Below are 15,835 nucleotides of genomic sequence, written 5' to 3'. Positions count from 1 at the left end.
GACATAATTACATACTTATTGATGTTGGCAAGAGTTTTAGAGAGCAAGTCCTTCGTTGGTTTACCTTTTATAAGATTCCTCGAGTCGATTCCGTTAAGCCCTTTATATGCTTATCTTCTTGATTTCTTGCATCTATTTTTTTTGTCTGAAATTAAATCTAACTTTTATTGATTAGTGGTGGTATGATTTGTGTAGATCATTCTAACTCATGAGCACGCTGACGCGGTTCATGGCTTAGATGATATTCGATCTCTTCAACCTCGTGGTGCAACTATGGACACCTATCCACTTCCTGTGTTTCTATCTCAATTTTCAATGGAAAGGTACACCTTTCAGTTTATCCATCTTCGATGAGTGTTCTCTATCTCAACTGTGGCTCAAAGATTTTCAATTAGTATTTCTCCAATGAGACTTTTAAGGCAGCAAAATTGTGCATTTTCATGCAGTATTGCTACAAGGTTTCCTTATTTGGTTGAAAAGAAGGTTAAAGAAGTACCTAGACGGGTTTCGCTGCTTGACTGGACTATCATTGAAGAGAATTGTGACAAACCATTCACTGCCTCGGGCTTATCTTTCACGCCTCTTCCAGTTAAACTTCTTTTGACTTTCGAGTAAATCAAAACAATCTGATTCTTCCATGTGACCTTATAGACTCAACAATGTTATGTTTTAGGTGATGCATGGAGAGGACTACATTGCTTTAGGTTTCCTCTTTGGCGGTAAAAGTAAAGTGGCTTATATATCTGATGTTTCACGCATTCCACCGAGTACCGAGTATGGTAAGAGCTCATTATGGTTCGCCTTAATCATTATAACTCTGTATTTCACTTCTACTAAAGAGATAGATTGATCTTCTTCTGAATCTTTGACTGTGCAGCTATTTCCAAAGCCGGGGCTGGACAGTTGGATCTTCTTATCCTGGATACAAATATACCGCGGAAGGTTAATATCATTTTGTAACTTCTGTTTACCGCTTTTCGATCTTGAAATTTTTTCTTGCTGACCATCTCTTTGATAATAGAGAGGACTACATCCCACACACATCTGTTTTCCTGAGGTTTGTTTCAATGTTTTTTTCATTTTTGTAAGAATGTTTAACTATTCTGACCCTTTTTGAAGATAAGTTTCAATATTCTTTGTTCTTTAGGCTCTTGAAATCATAAAGAGGCTCTGCCCAAAGAGAGCGCTTTTAACGGGCATGACACACGACTTTGATCACCATGAATACAATGAGATACTAGTGGAATGGTCTCTAAGGTATGCAATGACACAATGTTATAACATTTCTATAAATCAACATCGCTGAATGCTAGTATACTGTGTTGATTTCTAGGGAAGGAATCCATGTACAGCTTGCTCACGACGGATTACGGCTTCCAATAGACCTATGAGCAAATTGCTAAATCCAAATTTAAGAAAAGGAGAGACAAATCTCAGAATTCTTGTTACCTAGCAAGAATTCAAGTGAAAAAATTCCAAAATTACATGATTAGAATCTATGTTTTGATACATAAATGAAAATCTCTGTTTCTTTTACTTCTTTTGGGAATGATTCGAAATCTTTAAACCAAGCCCTTGAAACAACTTCTCTAAATCTGAAATCTCATTCTCAATATTCACTTCATCTTTTCTTGTGATCTTTTCATGCAACTTGGTTAGTCTCTGAGTCCCAACATTCACTCCTTCTGCATAATCTCTAAGCGCTCGTCTCATTGATCCATTTTCTTCTTGAACATCTTTGTATTTCCTTTTCAAAGATCGGTATCCGTCAATAGACTTGAGAAGCTGTTCAGATAACTCTTTGTTTCTTCCCTGTAGAGGCACATTGTTGTCCTCTGGACAATCAACATCTCCTTTCTTCTCCTTATTATGCTCTGCCGCGCAATTCTGCACTTTCTTAAGTAATTTCTCATTTTGAGCCCTAAAATCACTTATAAGCTCCTCCATTTCGTTCAATTCGTGAGCTTTCCTCGAAAGCTCCAAAGCCATAATCTCTTTCTCCTTCCCTAAACTCGAACACATCATTTGAAGACTCTTTCTTGCAGCCATACTCGCGCTTAACTCTTTTCTCAGTTTCTGAATATCTTCAGGATCGTTCTGTGGCGGCTTTGTTGGACTCTTGGTTAGATCATGACCCGGTTTCAGATCTGTGAAGCATCGTCTAAGCTCTTTTTTCCCAGATGATGATTGTTGTTGAGCTTTCTGGATTCGTGTCTTTAGATCATCGAGAATCGTCATCATCGTGTTGACTCTCTGGACCTTCCAATCATCGTGGTGCCTCGAGGTTGCTTCGTTGTGATCTTGAACGAGTTTCAGCAGTAGCTTCACGTTCGTAGTGATTCCTTAAACAGAAGCAAGAACACGTTTAACAATTTCTTGCGACGCAAGTCACAAGATTGTTTTCTTGCACAAAACGGAAAAGGAAAAACTCTAGAAATCATGTCTTTATTACAGTAGGTGAATGTGATTGATTTACCTTCTAAACCAGAATCTTCATGAGATTGGTGCTCTATGGTTCTTGTTGGTGATGATGTAATAGATCCAGAATCAGAAGGAACTAAATCCGGCGCAGAAAATGCTCGGAGACGGCTCATTTTACCCGGTTCAAAATCGCCTTCGGGAGAGAATCAATTAGACCAAAAATGATGAACAAAGGAAGATGTCGGAAGAAATTAAGCCAATTTTTTTTTTTTGGTGAGTGGACAATAACAGATTATGGTTGTTGTACTTTTGAAACTTCCATGTTTTTGGAGGCGTAATTAGTGGAGAATCATTTCGTTCGACACTTTTTGGCTAGGCTTTTAATTTTTTCAACTAAATTTGTCTGTCTTACCTCATTTCACGCTCTAATTTTTTTTTCTTCTATTTAAAAGAATTAACAATGAATCTTAACCAAGTAAAATGTGTGTTGCCAGAACAAGAAAAAAAACATGCACATGTTTTTTACCAAAAAGAAAAAAAAAAAAAAAAACCTATATGATAATATGAACTATATATACATCATGTCAAATTCTACACAAACTAAACTATAACAGCTGATCCCTACATAAAATTATTAACAACTTGTGACTCAATCCGTTATGGTAGTGAGCCTGGAAATTTAATGTCTTGTATGAGCCTAGGCCCAATGTTGTATTCGATTATTGGGCTTATTATACTTGGCACAAATTGTATTCGTAAATATTTAGTGCGATGAGGACAAGATTGTAAATTTCCACTGATTCCAACAATTTGCCGTTTCTCACAGAAATGGCTTCCTCCTCCGCCGTTGAAAGAAGGAGAATCCCAAAACTGGGCGGAGATTCCGCCGGAGTTAACATCTTCGATTCTGCTCCATCTCAGCACTATTGAGATACTGAAAAACGCTCAGAGAGTATGCAGATCGTGGCGACGCGTCTGCAAAGACCCATCGATGTGGCGCAAAATCGACATGAGAAACAACGGAATATTTGGTTACGACTACGATAGGATGTGTCGTCACGCCGTCGATCTCAGCGAAGGCGGTTTGGTCGAAATCAACATGGTACACTTCGGCAACGATTCTCTCTACTCCTACATTGCTGAAAGGTTATTTCTACTATTCTTAGAATTTTGATTACGTTTCTAGGGTTAGCTCAGATTTGGTAAGGATTGGTGAAGAAATGGTCTCAGTAGTCTGAGTGATTGCAAATTGGGCGAATTCCTACATTGTGATTTGTGAGGATTAGGGCGAAATTTAACAAAGCTTGTGATTTTTATTAACTGGATTTGTTTTTGTGTCAATTGTTGCATTTGTCTTGTCTGGTTAATGCCTTGGGATTGTGTGGATGCCTTGCAAGTTAGAGGTCATGTTGTTGAAGCTGTGGTTTTGGTAAAGCAATGTTCTCTGAGATTTAGATGAATTTGGTTATGTGGTATATATGCTTTTGAGTTGATTAATATTTGATAACTTTATCACAATTTTCTTTTGCAGATCGAGTAATCTGAGATGCCTTAGACTTGCTATGTGCTATCCACTAACAGGCAAGGGGTTTGTCAGCGCAGTCATGCAGCTCTCATTCCTTGAAGAACTCGAGATTTCACACGGCTATGCACAACTGGATTTGAAAGCTATAGGCCAGTCTTGCACACTACTGAAGACATTCAAGCTAAACCGCCCTTCTTTCAGCCGGTACGTTAAATATGATGATGAAGCTCTAGCAATTGCTGAAACTATGCCCGGATTACGCTACCTCGAGCTTTTTGGGAACGGACTAACCAACTCAGGATTGGAAGCTATTCTGGACAACTGTCTTCACTTGGAACATCTTGATTTACGCCGCTGCTTCAACATTTACCTTGTCGGGGATCTCGAGAAGCGCTGTTCTGAGAGTTTCAGAGATTTGAGACGCCCTGAGGACTCAACTGCTGATTCCCCATTTGATGCCACTTCCGTTATTATTTCAGAAGGAGAAGACAACTATTTCTCAGATGATTCTGACCTATATAATCCTTATTATGACTAGATAGGATACGCTGTCTGATCATTTTGAAGAATGCAATGACAATATCAGTGGCGACTGGTAATGAACTCGATTATGTTCTCTTTTCGGCAAGTCCGTTGTTTCAGCTGACTTGTGTGTCCCTCTTTGCCTTTGTAAAGTTTTTGAGAAGAACAGATTTTAACATGTCTTTGCAATGAAAGTCACAAAGTTAACAAGTTAGAGGTCTTCATTCTCCTTATTGATATTGAGCCTATATCTTTAGCTCGACATATAATGCCAGTAAAATACCACGTTCGTTAACAGATGAGTGTTAAGTGTTAACGAATCCAAGAGATTACATCAGTGGGCTTCTTATACTTTATAATCCCAACTGATTTCGTAAATATGTATCACAATGAGGACCCAACTGTAATTTAGTGATGGATACGAAAGTCTTTAAACTACTTCGGGTTTCTTCTTTGTTGCCGTTTTCTCTGAGTCTTCGCCGTTTTTGTCTTTGTCAATGAAAGACAGAGGATATAGAAACTGGGCGGAGCTTCCGTCGGACTTGACGTCATCGATTCTGCTCCGGCTGAGCGTGATTGAAATACTTGAAAACGCTCAGAAAGTGTGCAGATTGTGGCGTCGCGTCTGTAAAGACCCTTGGATGTGGCGGAGAATCGACATGCGAAACCCGAAAAACTTGGGAGGCATGATAGACATGGAGATCATATGTCGCCACGCAGTTGATCGCAGCCAGGGCGGTTTGGTTGAGATCGACATTGGGTACTTCGGTACTGATTCTCTCCTCAATTACATGGCCGATAGGTTCTGTCTCATTCTCTTTCTCCCTATCATTCAAAAGCAAGCCAATTTTTGTTTTTCTTCAATAAAAATTTAATTAATCTTTGAACGTGGTATGCTAATTCTAGGTTTAGACATTAAAAAAATACAGACCTTTTGTATCATTATCGTTCTTCTTCTCTGTCTTAGATATGTTTTTTTTTTTCCCACAATTACTTGCAGCTCAAGTAATCTGAGAAGCCTTAGACTTGTAAAATGCAATCTAATAACAGAGGTTGTGAAACTTCCATTGCTTGAAGACCTAGAGGTTTCATTCTGCGATTTGTCAGGAGATTCTCTGAGAGTTGTAGGCCAGTCTTGTCCAAATCTAAAGACATTGAAGCTAAATTACAACCTTCGCACCGTATGTATAATTGCCAGATTTGATGGAATTGCAATAGCAATAGCAATTGCAGAAAGCATGCCTCAACTACGGCACCTTGAGCTTTTATGGAACAGACTAACCAACACAGGCTTGAACGCCATTCTTGACAGTTGTCCTCACCTTGAACACCTTTACGAGGGTTACTCTCGAGAAGAGATGTTCTAAGAGGATAAAAGATTTGAAATCACAAAGGATCAACCGCCATTAGATGCCATTTTTTCAAAAAAAATTTTGACAATATTAGTGGTAAATATAGTAAAGAACTCGTTCATGTCCTCTTTTCTAATTAAGTCCGTTTGTTTCAATCAATATACAGTAGATGTTTCTAAATCTCTGATGGAAAGTTTAACAAAATCAAATCAAATTCTATAGACCATGATAGATTTTGTTAGTCTTACTGAAATCGAAACAGATCCAAGATTTATTTTTTAATAACAAAACTAGTGTTGTGGTCGCAAATGTTTTTGAACACAGGTGTAAACTTGCAATTAGTTTAACCCTAAGCATTCCGGAAAAATAAGTTAACCCTAAGCGTTCTTTTAGGCCGTTAAATGAGACTAACTGGTAAAACAGATAAACAAACTCGACGTTGCATTAAAAAACTCGGCAACGTTTAGCGCATGCTTGGAACTAGCATTAGTTTTCACTTTTCAGCTATCGAAAGAAATGTTATGGATATTTTGATGGAAGTCTCCGAGTGTCGTTTATTTGGCGCTGACTTGAGTGACAAGAAATATGTTTGTTGCTTTAATTTGTCCTCGTGAAGATTAATTAGTGCAAAATTTTGTCAGCTTAAAAATAGTTTATCCCAGATTCTTTTGCTTATAACCTGTTTAGCTGCATTTTATTTTGGACACTGAGTTAGTACTCTCCTAGATGCAGAGTTATGAAGGAAAATGTTCGTGTGTACATATGCTTTAATTTACGAGTAAAATATGTTCTGAAGTCACATCACATGTGTTCTCACATGGTTCATTTGATTGATTGCTGTTTTGTTGCAGACCATCATACTTATCCTTTGTCATGGTTAATGAAAACAAGTAGTATACTATAGCAGAAGAAAGTTCATTAACTTGCTTAAATATTAGAGTTTTTGTCTCGTATACTAGTCTTAGGCCTTGAATGGTTACTAGTTTTTAAGTGGGTTTTGATTTTTGTTTATGGAAAAATCTATTTTTTCACCTTTCAAGATTTTAAAAAATTAGATTCCCTAAAATTTAGGAAAACTAGTTTTTGAGTGGTTTTTCCAAGTTTCAAAGAGAAACTAAAAACCACAATTTTGAGGATTTTGGGAAAAATTTTAGTTTTCAACGTAATCATTTTTTTTTTGATTTTTTGAATTTTTTAATTAATTTTTATATTGATAACAAAAAACCAAAAACCAAAACTTTAAAAACCAAAATCCAAAAACCAAAATCTAAAAACCAAAAACCACTTAAAAACTAGTAAACATTCAGGGCCCTTAGTCATGGTTAATGAAAACAAGTAGTATAGCAGAAGAAGGTTCATTAACTTCTCTCTTCAATTTAAAGTAGAAAGTGACAATTTTGTTTTGCAAAAACTGTAAATATACATTGAAAACGAAAATATTTAGATTGTGTAACTTATATATTTGGTCACATCTAATTATACTAAATCAACAGCCAATTTGTCAATAACTGATGCATTTACTGATTGACACATCAGATTAAGTCCAATTTTCTTACTCTTTGTTTTTCACGCAAGATTTTGCTGATTCATAAATTATAATAAAAGAATTATAATAACAGATAAAATATCCATTCGTTTTTATTAGCTTCTTTTTTTCTTCTCAAAACCCTATTTTCTTTCATCCCCACGATCTCCACCTCTTCCACTTCTTCACCTCCATTATCTCCATGACTACTGTATGTATAAAATCTCAAGAATGGTCTTCTCATCAGTCATCATCATCCATCGATTATTCTCAGAAATCAGTGACTTTTACTCATCCCAAAGGTATCAATTTACCATCTCCAATTTCTTTTAGATTTCTATGGTTTTTGTATTTCTCTCTGTTTCTGTTTCCGTTTAATCTGATTGCATTCCCTTAAAACTAAATCTCTTTAATTTTGATATTTAGGCTTAACGGAGCTTAATCGGTGATGAAGAATCAAATCAAATCATATAGTCTCTTCTTCGCTGATTACTCTTATTTCTCTGTGATCTCACCTTATGGAATAATATCTCCCTTTCTTTGCATGTAATTGTAGCTCACAGTATCTCACCTTGATTCACGTTTAATTGCTTTTCACTTTCCAATGGTCTCAACATAAAACCCTCAATTTTTCTGGGTCTTCGAAGAGAAGAGGAGAGATGGGGAGATGAGAGTGAGATTCTACCTGACAATTGTTTTACACGTGTATTTTATTCTCACCCCAACCAATTAATTAGATTAGTAGCTTATTTTTTTTTTTTTGATTTTTGTTAAAATTTTATGACGAAATTTTTTTTTTTATATGAAATATACATACTCTCTTACATTAGGAATTTGATTAAAAACCCCAATTATTAAAATATTTAGATTACACCAAAATAAATGTTAGATGCCAAAATATATTTAAATTTTAATATTAAAAAAATTAATAAATACTATGTCCGTGCATAGCACGGCCGTAATGGCAGTGGCACTTATAATCCACAAGCTTGAAAGTCTGTAAAAGCAAATACTCTGAATCACTCAGAGGCTTCCCTTCCAATTTCACCATCAGAGTCAACCATCTTTGTTGACTTTCTCTGTTCTGCTTCTTTTCTTCTCCTGGAAATCTGAAATAGACTCTACATTTGGCTCATCAGAATCCTGATTTTGATTTTGAGAAAGTGGTGCATGATGGTTACAATCAGAGTACAAGCGGATCTAACTTCGTAATGGAACGTTAAATAACTAACAAAGGGAAACGTGGAGCATAACACCACTTTCTTCTGTCGAATAGGCCCAGTAGTTTATTGTGGATCTAAGCCCAATAGGCTATCCGAGTAACTAACTTGGCTGGCACGAATTGTTTTGTAACTTCCACTTCTTCTTATATCATAGATTTGACAATTTTATTTACCCTAAAAAAATGGCTTCCTCTTCTTCGTTGTTGTCAACTTCCGTGCCGTCGCTGATGAAAGACGAAAAGTGGAGAAACTGGGCGGAGCTTCCGTCGAAGTTGACGTCATCCATTCTGCTTCGTCTTGGCGCCATTGAGATACTTGAAAACGCTCAAAAAGTGTGCACATCGTGGCATCGCGTCTGTAAAGACCCTTCGATTAAACGCAGAAAAACCCATTTCAGTCTCTTTGTCATAAGTTCAGCCAAATGACATTGCTGAATCCTCTAAGGACTGAAATGGATTTTGTGTCACTCAGACCCTTCGATCTTCCGCCACTAATGGGCCTAAATTGCTATAACGGGCCTAAATTTAGACAATAAAAGATTTATTTTGACACGGCACATGCGCTGAGTCCGAGCTTGACCAACACGATTACTTCGAAGCCGGTCTCAAGCTCAAACAGAAAGCTAATCTCCTTCATGCCCTTATCAATGCCAGGGCGGGTTGGTTGAGATCGAAATTTGGTATTACGGTACTAATGATCTCATCAAGTACATTGCCGACAGGTTCTGTCTCTATCTAGTTCGTTTTTTTTTTCTTAAGGGAATTTGATGGATGCTAGTTTCTAAGGTTTGAAACTAAGAACGGCTATAGTTATGTGAATAACTTATGCAAGGATCTTGGCTACGCCCATAATTTTGTTGTAAATCCGGATGGGCTTAGTGGCGGAATGGCGGTTTTTTGGGATGATCGCGTTCAAATAGACTTTTTGGAGACGCCAACGCTCTATTACACTGATATGTACATATCGGAAGACGGTACTCCGCACACCTTTTGTCTCACCTATCTCTATGGACATCCGGAGAAAAAGCAGAGAAAGGAGCTGTGGAAATATATGACTAGCCTAGCAGCATTGGGTTTATATCAAAGTAAGCCTAGACTTGTTCTCGGAGATTTCAATGATATAAAGAGTAATGAGGAGAAATCTGGAGGACCTCGCAGAGCAGAGTCAAGTTTTAGAATTTTTAGACAGATGCTCAATTCCTCAGGATTACATGAAGTCAAAACGTTTGGAGGCAAGTACACTTGGATTGGACAGAGGTGTAATCACAGAGTAAAATCAAAGATCGACAAGGCTGTGGCTACTGCTGAATGGCAAGATCTGTTCCCTAAAGCTCATGTCCAATTATTACCATGGGGAGGATCAGATCATCGTCCTATTCTCCTGGATACCAGCGATAAAAAATGGCGAGGGCACAAACTCTTCAGGTATGATAATCGATGGCGGTTTGAATCAGAAGTTAAAGATGAAATTCAGAGAGTTTGGCTTACACAGTGTCAAGACATTCCTGCGGCCAATTTTAATGAAGCAATTAAGAAGTTTAGAAACAGCCTCTCAAGATGGAAGTCTACACACATCAACAATTCCCAGAAAAAAATCCAAGAGCTTAAGAGGTTATTGCATCAAGCATATGAAGCGGACCCAATCAACTATGCTCTTATTCATGATCTTAAAGCTGACCTTGCTAAAGAATACATAAATGAAGAAGAATACTGGCGCACTAAGAGTAGGGTCCAATGGCTTCAAGCAGGTGATAGAAATACTCGCTATTTTCATGCGAAAACAAAACAGAGAAGAAACTTTAATCGCATTATTTCTCTTATGGATAACACAGGAGAACTAAGGTATAAGGACGAAGATCTACATGGTATCATTGAGGAATATTTCACCAATCTATATACTTCACAAGGGCCTCAGAATATGAGTGCTATTCTGGACTGCCTTCAGCCTAGAGTGACCACTGAAATGAATGAAAGTCTAACCAAGCCTATCACCGAAGAAGAACTATATAAAGCTCTTCAACAAATGAGCAGAGATAAATCTCCAGGACCTGATGGGTTGGGAGCAGGTTTCTACAAAGATCATTGGTCAACTATTAAAAAAGGTGTGCTTAGCTTTGCTCAGTCTTTCTTTCATCATGGAGATCTAGACCCTGCAATTAATCATACTCATATATGTCTGATCCCTAAAGTTGAGCATCCAAAAGAGGTGAAAGACTTTAGGCCTATAAGTCTATGTAATGTAGCTTATAAGCTTATTTCCAAAGTTTTGGCTGATAGGCTCAAGCCTTGGCTTCATCTTATAATCTCAGAAAATCAAACTGCGTTTATCCCGGACCGATTAATTACTGATAATGTCCTTATTGCTCATGAATTGCTTCACTCGCTTCATATCCGAAACCTTAAATACCCCTTTATGGCTCTCAAACTGGATATTAGTAAAGCATTTGATAAAGTTGAATGGGTTTTCATTGAAGCAATGATGAAGAGGCTGGGATTTGCAGATAAGTGGTGTTCATGGATTATGAAATGCATAACCACAGTTTCATATTCAATCCTTGTAAATGGTAATCCAGTAGGCAACATCACTCCCCAAAGAGGTATCCGTCAAGGTGATCCAATATCTCCTTATCTCTATCTTATATGCTCAGAAGGCTTATCTGCATTAATTCGAGAATTCAACTTGAAAGGCCAATTACATGGTTTTAGAGCCAGCAAAAAAGGTCCTCCAATATCGCATTTATTGTTTGCAGATGACTCACTACTTTTCTGCAAAGCCACGGATGAAGAGTGCAATACGCTGCTTCACATTCTTCATCAATACGCAGTAATATCAGGTCAGCAAGTTAATTTACAAAAATCTGCGATTACTTTTGGAAAAGGATTAACTCCGCAACAGAAAGAACATCTTAGTCATATATTGGGGATAACTAAAATTGGAGGCTTTGGGAGATATCTTGGTTTACCAGAATTTGTTGGGAGAAACAAATACAATGCTTTTTCTTATATACAACAAAGAATGGCTCAAAAAATGGAAAGTTGGTACTCTCAACTTCTTTCTCCTGCATGTAAAGAAGTCCTTATCAAGGCTGTTGCTACTTCCCTTCCAGCTTATTGTATGTCATGCTTCCTCCTTCCCATGAAGCTCATTAAGCAGATAACATCGACAATACGTCGGTTCTGGTGGTCTGCATCCAAAGATCAACGTAAAATATCATGGATTGCGTGGAAGAAAATCAACAATCCAAAACAAATGGGAGGCTTGGGCATCCGTGACCTGCAGCATTTCAACATAGCAATGCTGGCCAAACAAAGCTGGAGGATCTTGCAGAATCCACAATCTCTCTTAGCACAGCTATATAAGGATAAGTACTATCCAAAATCCAGTCTATTGGCAGCTGGTAGTAAGAGGAGATCTAGTCATGCTTGGAGAAGTATATTGGAAGGTAACAAACTTCTTTCTAATGGGATTAAATGGATTGTTGGAAATGGGCAACACATTAATATCTGGAATGATAATTGGCTTCCATCTAACCCGCCTAGACCTGCTAAGTTGAAGGTTAATATCATGCAAAAACCAGAAGTTGTGCAGGATCTCTTGATCACGGGTAGTTCTAGATGGAATGAGCAGATTATAGATCAATATATTTGTGCTGAGGATATGTCTCTGATTAAAACAATTAGACCATCCTTTACAGGAGCCGCTGATAGTATCTCTTGGATTTACACTAAGGATGGTAATTATACTGTTAAATCAGGATACTATCAACTGCGTAAACAAGCTGCCAATAGTTGTTGCTAATTCTAGGGTTAGTGTGATTGGAGGATTTTGTGTCACTCTTTATGAATGCACCTTTGGACACAGTTGCTTAGGATTATGTTGAATCATTGGTTTCGTTGTGTTCAAGAAAATTTCACGTTTGTTTCTGTATATTCCTTTGTTCTTACAATTTTGGATTAGAAAATATCCAATTGATCATTCTCAGATTGTTATGGTTTTGACGTCTAAAAGGGTTGACTCAGGTTCTTCGTGAGTTACGGAAAAAAAGAAAGAAGATCTTTTGCATCTGTCTTTCGTCCACTCTATCTTACGTTATGTTTTTGACTCTTTTTACTCACAAATATTTGCAGGTCAAATAATCTGAAAAGCCTAGGACTTGTAAGGTGCATTCCAATAACAGATGAGGGAGTTGCCAAAGCAGTTTCGAAAGTTCCATTGCTTGAAGACCTTGAGGTTTGATACTGCTTATTTTCAGGAGGGTCTCTGAGAGATATAGGCCGGTCTTGTCCAAATCTGAAGACATTGAAGCTAAAACGCAACCCTGAAATCATGTTTTCAAATAGTGGGTTTGATGACAATGCCATAGCCATTGCAGGAAGCATGCCTGAACTACGCCGCCTCCAGCTTATAGGGAACGGGCTAACCAACAAGGGCTTGAACGCCATTCTTGATGGTTGTCCTCACCTGGAACACCTTGATTTACGCCAGTGTTTCAACATCAACCTTGTTGGGGATCTCAAGAAGCGATGTTTCGAGAGGATCAAAGACTTGAGGCACCCCAATGACTCAGATTATGACTCAGATGATGACTCAGATTAAGGCGCAGCGTCCACAATGAGGTCCACTATCATTGGGACTAGATATTGAATCTTTCTGAATAATGCGGAGACACCTTTGTTGTTTGAGTTATGAACATTTTCAGTTTCCTTTCTCTCTATCTTGGTAGTTTCAATATATTTCCTTTGGACTTTTAAGAAGTTTTGAGCGCGTGATTTTAAGTTGCTCGAGAACAATGTTATGGGTCTTTGTATTTTTTAGTTGGCACATTACTTTATCACAATCGTTTAGTTACATATTACATATAACATTAACAATATTTTAATTAGTTAAATTCACTTATGAAAACTAACTAATTTTAGCATCAACTCTAAAGTTTTGCGATTGATAGCTAAAAGAAACTTGAGTAGACCTGTAGAGAGAATATAATCGTACATTACACTTTCCCTTGGTGTTTCATCAGTCATCACCAATTTCGTTTGATCTTTTATATCAACAATGTCCAAAGACAATAACATTCCACAAGGTGTCCCCATGAAAATCACATCATTATCAATAATCACTAGCTAGTAGACTCTTAATGATTATTGTATAATTGACTATCATACGAAAAGAATAAATTGACAAAAAGAAACAAGATTGTAAATAACCTTTCCTTTTGGTAATAAAAATTCCCTAAAAAAAACAAAAAAAGAGTGGACATTGATTTTACTCTTTACTTTTGGACATTAATTTTACACTTTACTTGGGAAGGTATGCATTACAAGTTAGAAGTCAATTGGTTAAATTGTTTTGTTAATAAAAGTGCTCTCAATAGGATTGAATATGTTTTGTTTCTTCTACATTATTGTCCCAATTTAAACAATGCAAAGTTTATTCTTCTCCTTTATTCTATCGGGTTTAGGAGTAGAAAACATCCAGATTGTTATTCTTCTGAGCCTCTGAGGTCTGAAATCGTTCTTTTGCATTGTTGTCTTTCTTCTTCGGTTCTCTATCTTAGGTCATATATGTTTTAAACTTTTTACTCACAACTATTTGCAGTCCTAGTAATCTGAGAAGCCTTTAGTCTTACACGGTGCATTTCAATAAAATATATGGGCCTACGCCCAAGGTATTATTTAAGTATGTTCGGCCCAAATTAGTTTCGGAAATATATTATACCGTGAGGACCTGATTGTAAAATAGAGTCGGATACGGCAAATTGGATCTTTTACTAAACCAAAACAAAATCTCATTCTCATTTATTAGAAAAAGAATACATGGTGTGGTTAACCCTTAACCGGAATTAGAAATATAATCTAATGTACTGGTTTATACTTGTACCAGTTTACAGAGACTGACTCTATTAGAACTTATACATCAATAGTCCCCCTCAAGATAGGGCGTAAAGATTATGGAGACTCATCTTGCGCACTAGATGATTAAACTGAGCTGGATACAATGCCTTGGTGAGAGGATCTGCAATTTGTTCTTCAGTCGGAACATGTATCAGTTTAAAGAGACCTGCAAGCAATCTTTCACGGACACTGTGGCAATCTTTTTCCATGTGCTTTGTACGCTCATGGAAGACTGGATTATTAGCAATGTGAATTGCTGCAGTATTATCACGGTAAAAGAGAGTTGGTTTTACCAGATGAACCTGTAATTCCTTGAGATAATTGGTGAGCCAAACAAGTTCATCAGAGGCAAAAGACAAGCTCCTGTATTCTGCTTTAGCAGAAGACTTTGCACAAATCTGTTGCTTCTTGGACTTCCAAGAAATGAGAGAAGAACCTAAGAAGAAACAGTAACCAGATGTAGATCTCCTGGAGTCTAAGCAAGAACCATAATCAGCATCCGCATAGCCTATAAGTTGCATTTCTGAGGTGACTGGATATAATAAACCTTTACCAACTGTGCCTTTGATGTAGGCTAAGACTTTATGCAGAGCTTGCTGATGAACTGTGCGAGGTGCTTCAGAAAACTGACTGAGCTTATTCACAGCAAAAGTAATATCGGGTCTGGTAATTTGCAAGTACATTAATCTGCCTATGAGACGTCTATAAGCCTTGGCATCTACTAATTCACCAGTAGAGTCCTTTTCTAGTTTCAGATGAGGATCTAGAGGAACAGATGACGGTTTGCAACCAAGAAGACCAGTCTCATCTAAGAGATCAAGAGCATACTTACGTTGACAAATGATGATACCAGACGCAGATTTTGCTATTTCCAGGCCCAAAAAATATTTGAGAGGACCTAGATCTCGCAGTTTGAATGCAGACTGTAATTGTTGTTTCAATGTATCAACCTCAGCATCAGTATTGCTTGCAATAAGGATGTCATCCACATACACCAAGACACAGAGAAAAACAACATTAGTGATTTTGAAGAAACAAGTATGGTCACAGTAGGATTGTTCAAACCCCAAAGCAGTGAGTGTTGTAGAGAACTTGATGAACCACTGCTTGGATGCCTGTTTAAGACCATACAAAGACTTCTTTAATCTGCAAACAGCATTAGGAGGAAAAGGGTCCCCCTGTTTTGAGGAATATCCAGGTGGAAGCTTCATGTAGATTTCTTCATCTAGATCTCCATTAAGGAATGCATTAGATACATCCAATTGTGTTAATGAGAAGCCCTGAATAGATGAAATAACAAGAACAAGTTTGACTGAAGTGAGTTTAGCCACTGGAGAAAAAGTTTCATGAAAATCAACACCTTCCTCTTGAGTATA

General features: G+C 37.4%; 5 protein-coding genes and 1 long non-coding RNA gene across 6 annotated transcripts in view; 4 read left to right on the top strand and 2 right to left on the bottom strand.

The window, feature by feature from the left end:
• The window catches only part of LOC9308830 (putative hydrolase C777.06c), a 2,228-nt gene extending 692 nt beyond the window's left edge, over nt 1–1,536 (top strand). Inside the window, exons 3-10 of the mRNA XM_021020842.1 lie at nt 1–92; nt 196–323; nt 447–588; nt 674–779; nt 878–942; nt 1,022–1,057; nt 1,148–1,257; nt 1,334–1,536. The exon at nt 1–92 is cut by the window's left edge and continues 10 nt beyond it. Of these exons, the coding sequence (XP_020876501.1) occupies nt 1–92; nt 196–323; nt 447–588; nt 674–779; nt 878–942; nt 1,022–1,057; nt 1,148–1,257; nt 1,334–1,391 (737 nt within the window). The 3' untranslated portion in view covers nt 1,392–1,536. The remainder of the gene's footprint in view (nt 93–195; nt 324–446; nt 589–673; nt 780–877; nt 943–1,021; nt 1,058–1,147; nt 1,258–1,333) is intronic.
• Nucleotides 1,178–3,099, bottom strand: LOC9310921. Its single transcript, XM_002872714.2, has 2 exons — nt 2,477–3,099; nt 1,178–2,342 (listed from the first exon to the last, which is right to left on the bottom strand). Exons 1-2 carry the CDS (start codon nt 2,592–2,594, stop codon nt 1,534–1,536), a joined length of 927 nt encoding a protein of 308 aa, XP_002872760.1. The 5' UTR covers nt 2,595–3,099; the 3' UTR covers nt 1,178–1,533.
• Nucleotides 3,100–3,163: 64 nt separating this feature from the next.
• Nucleotides 3,164–4,678, top strand: LOC9310920 (putative F-box/LRR-repeat protein 23). Its single transcript, XM_021020806.1, has 2 exons — nt 3,164–3,567; nt 3,953–4,678. The coding sequence occupies exons 1-2, from the start codon at nt 3,413–3,415 to the stop codon at nt 4,482–4,484; spliced, it is 687 nt and encodes a 228-aa protein (XP_020876465.1). The 5' UTR covers nt 3,164–3,412; the 3' UTR covers nt 4,485–4,678.
• A 287-nt stretch (nt 4,679–4,965) lies between these two features.
• On the top strand, nt 4,966–5,835 carry LOC9310919 (putative F-box/LRR-repeat protein 23). Its single transcript, XM_002874806.2, has 2 exons — nt 4,966–5,270; nt 5,469–5,835. The coding sequence occupies exons 1-2, from the start codon at nt 4,966–4,968 to the stop codon at nt 5,833–5,835; spliced, it is 672 nt and encodes a 223-aa protein (XP_002874852.1).
• Nucleotides 5,836–7,501: 1,666 nt separating this feature from the next.
• Nucleotides 7,502–7,942, top strand: LOC110227252. Its single transcript, XR_002331027.1, has 2 exons — nt 7,502–7,647; nt 7,772–7,942. It is a non-coding gene; the product is annotated as an uncharacterized LOC110227252 (long non-coding RNA).
• Nucleotides 7,943–14,390: 6,448 nt separating this feature from the next.
• LOC110227224 (uncharacterized mitochondrial protein AtMg00810-like) lies at nt 14,391–15,691 on the bottom strand. The gene is made up of 2 exons (XM_021020809.1): nt 15,002–15,691; nt 14,391–14,754 (listed from the first exon to the last, which is right to left on the bottom strand). Exons 1-2 carry the CDS (start codon nt 15,668–15,670, stop codon nt 14,749–14,751), a joined length of 675 nt encoding a protein of 224 aa, XP_020876468.1. The 5' UTR covers nt 15,671–15,691; the 3' UTR covers nt 14,391–14,748.
• Nucleotides 15,692–15,835: the final 144 nt, after the last annotated feature.

This window comes from Arabidopsis lyrata (assembly GCF_000004255.2).
Source record: "Arabidopsis lyrata subsp. lyrata unplaced genomic scaffold ARALYscaffold_6, whole genome shotgun sequence".
Taxonomy (NCBI): domain Eukaryota; kingdom Viridiplantae; phylum Streptophyta; class Magnoliopsida; order Brassicales; family Brassicaceae; genus Arabidopsis; species Arabidopsis lyrata.
Note: the sequence above shows the minus strand (reverse complement) of the source record. Positions and strands in the feature narration are given on the sequence as shown.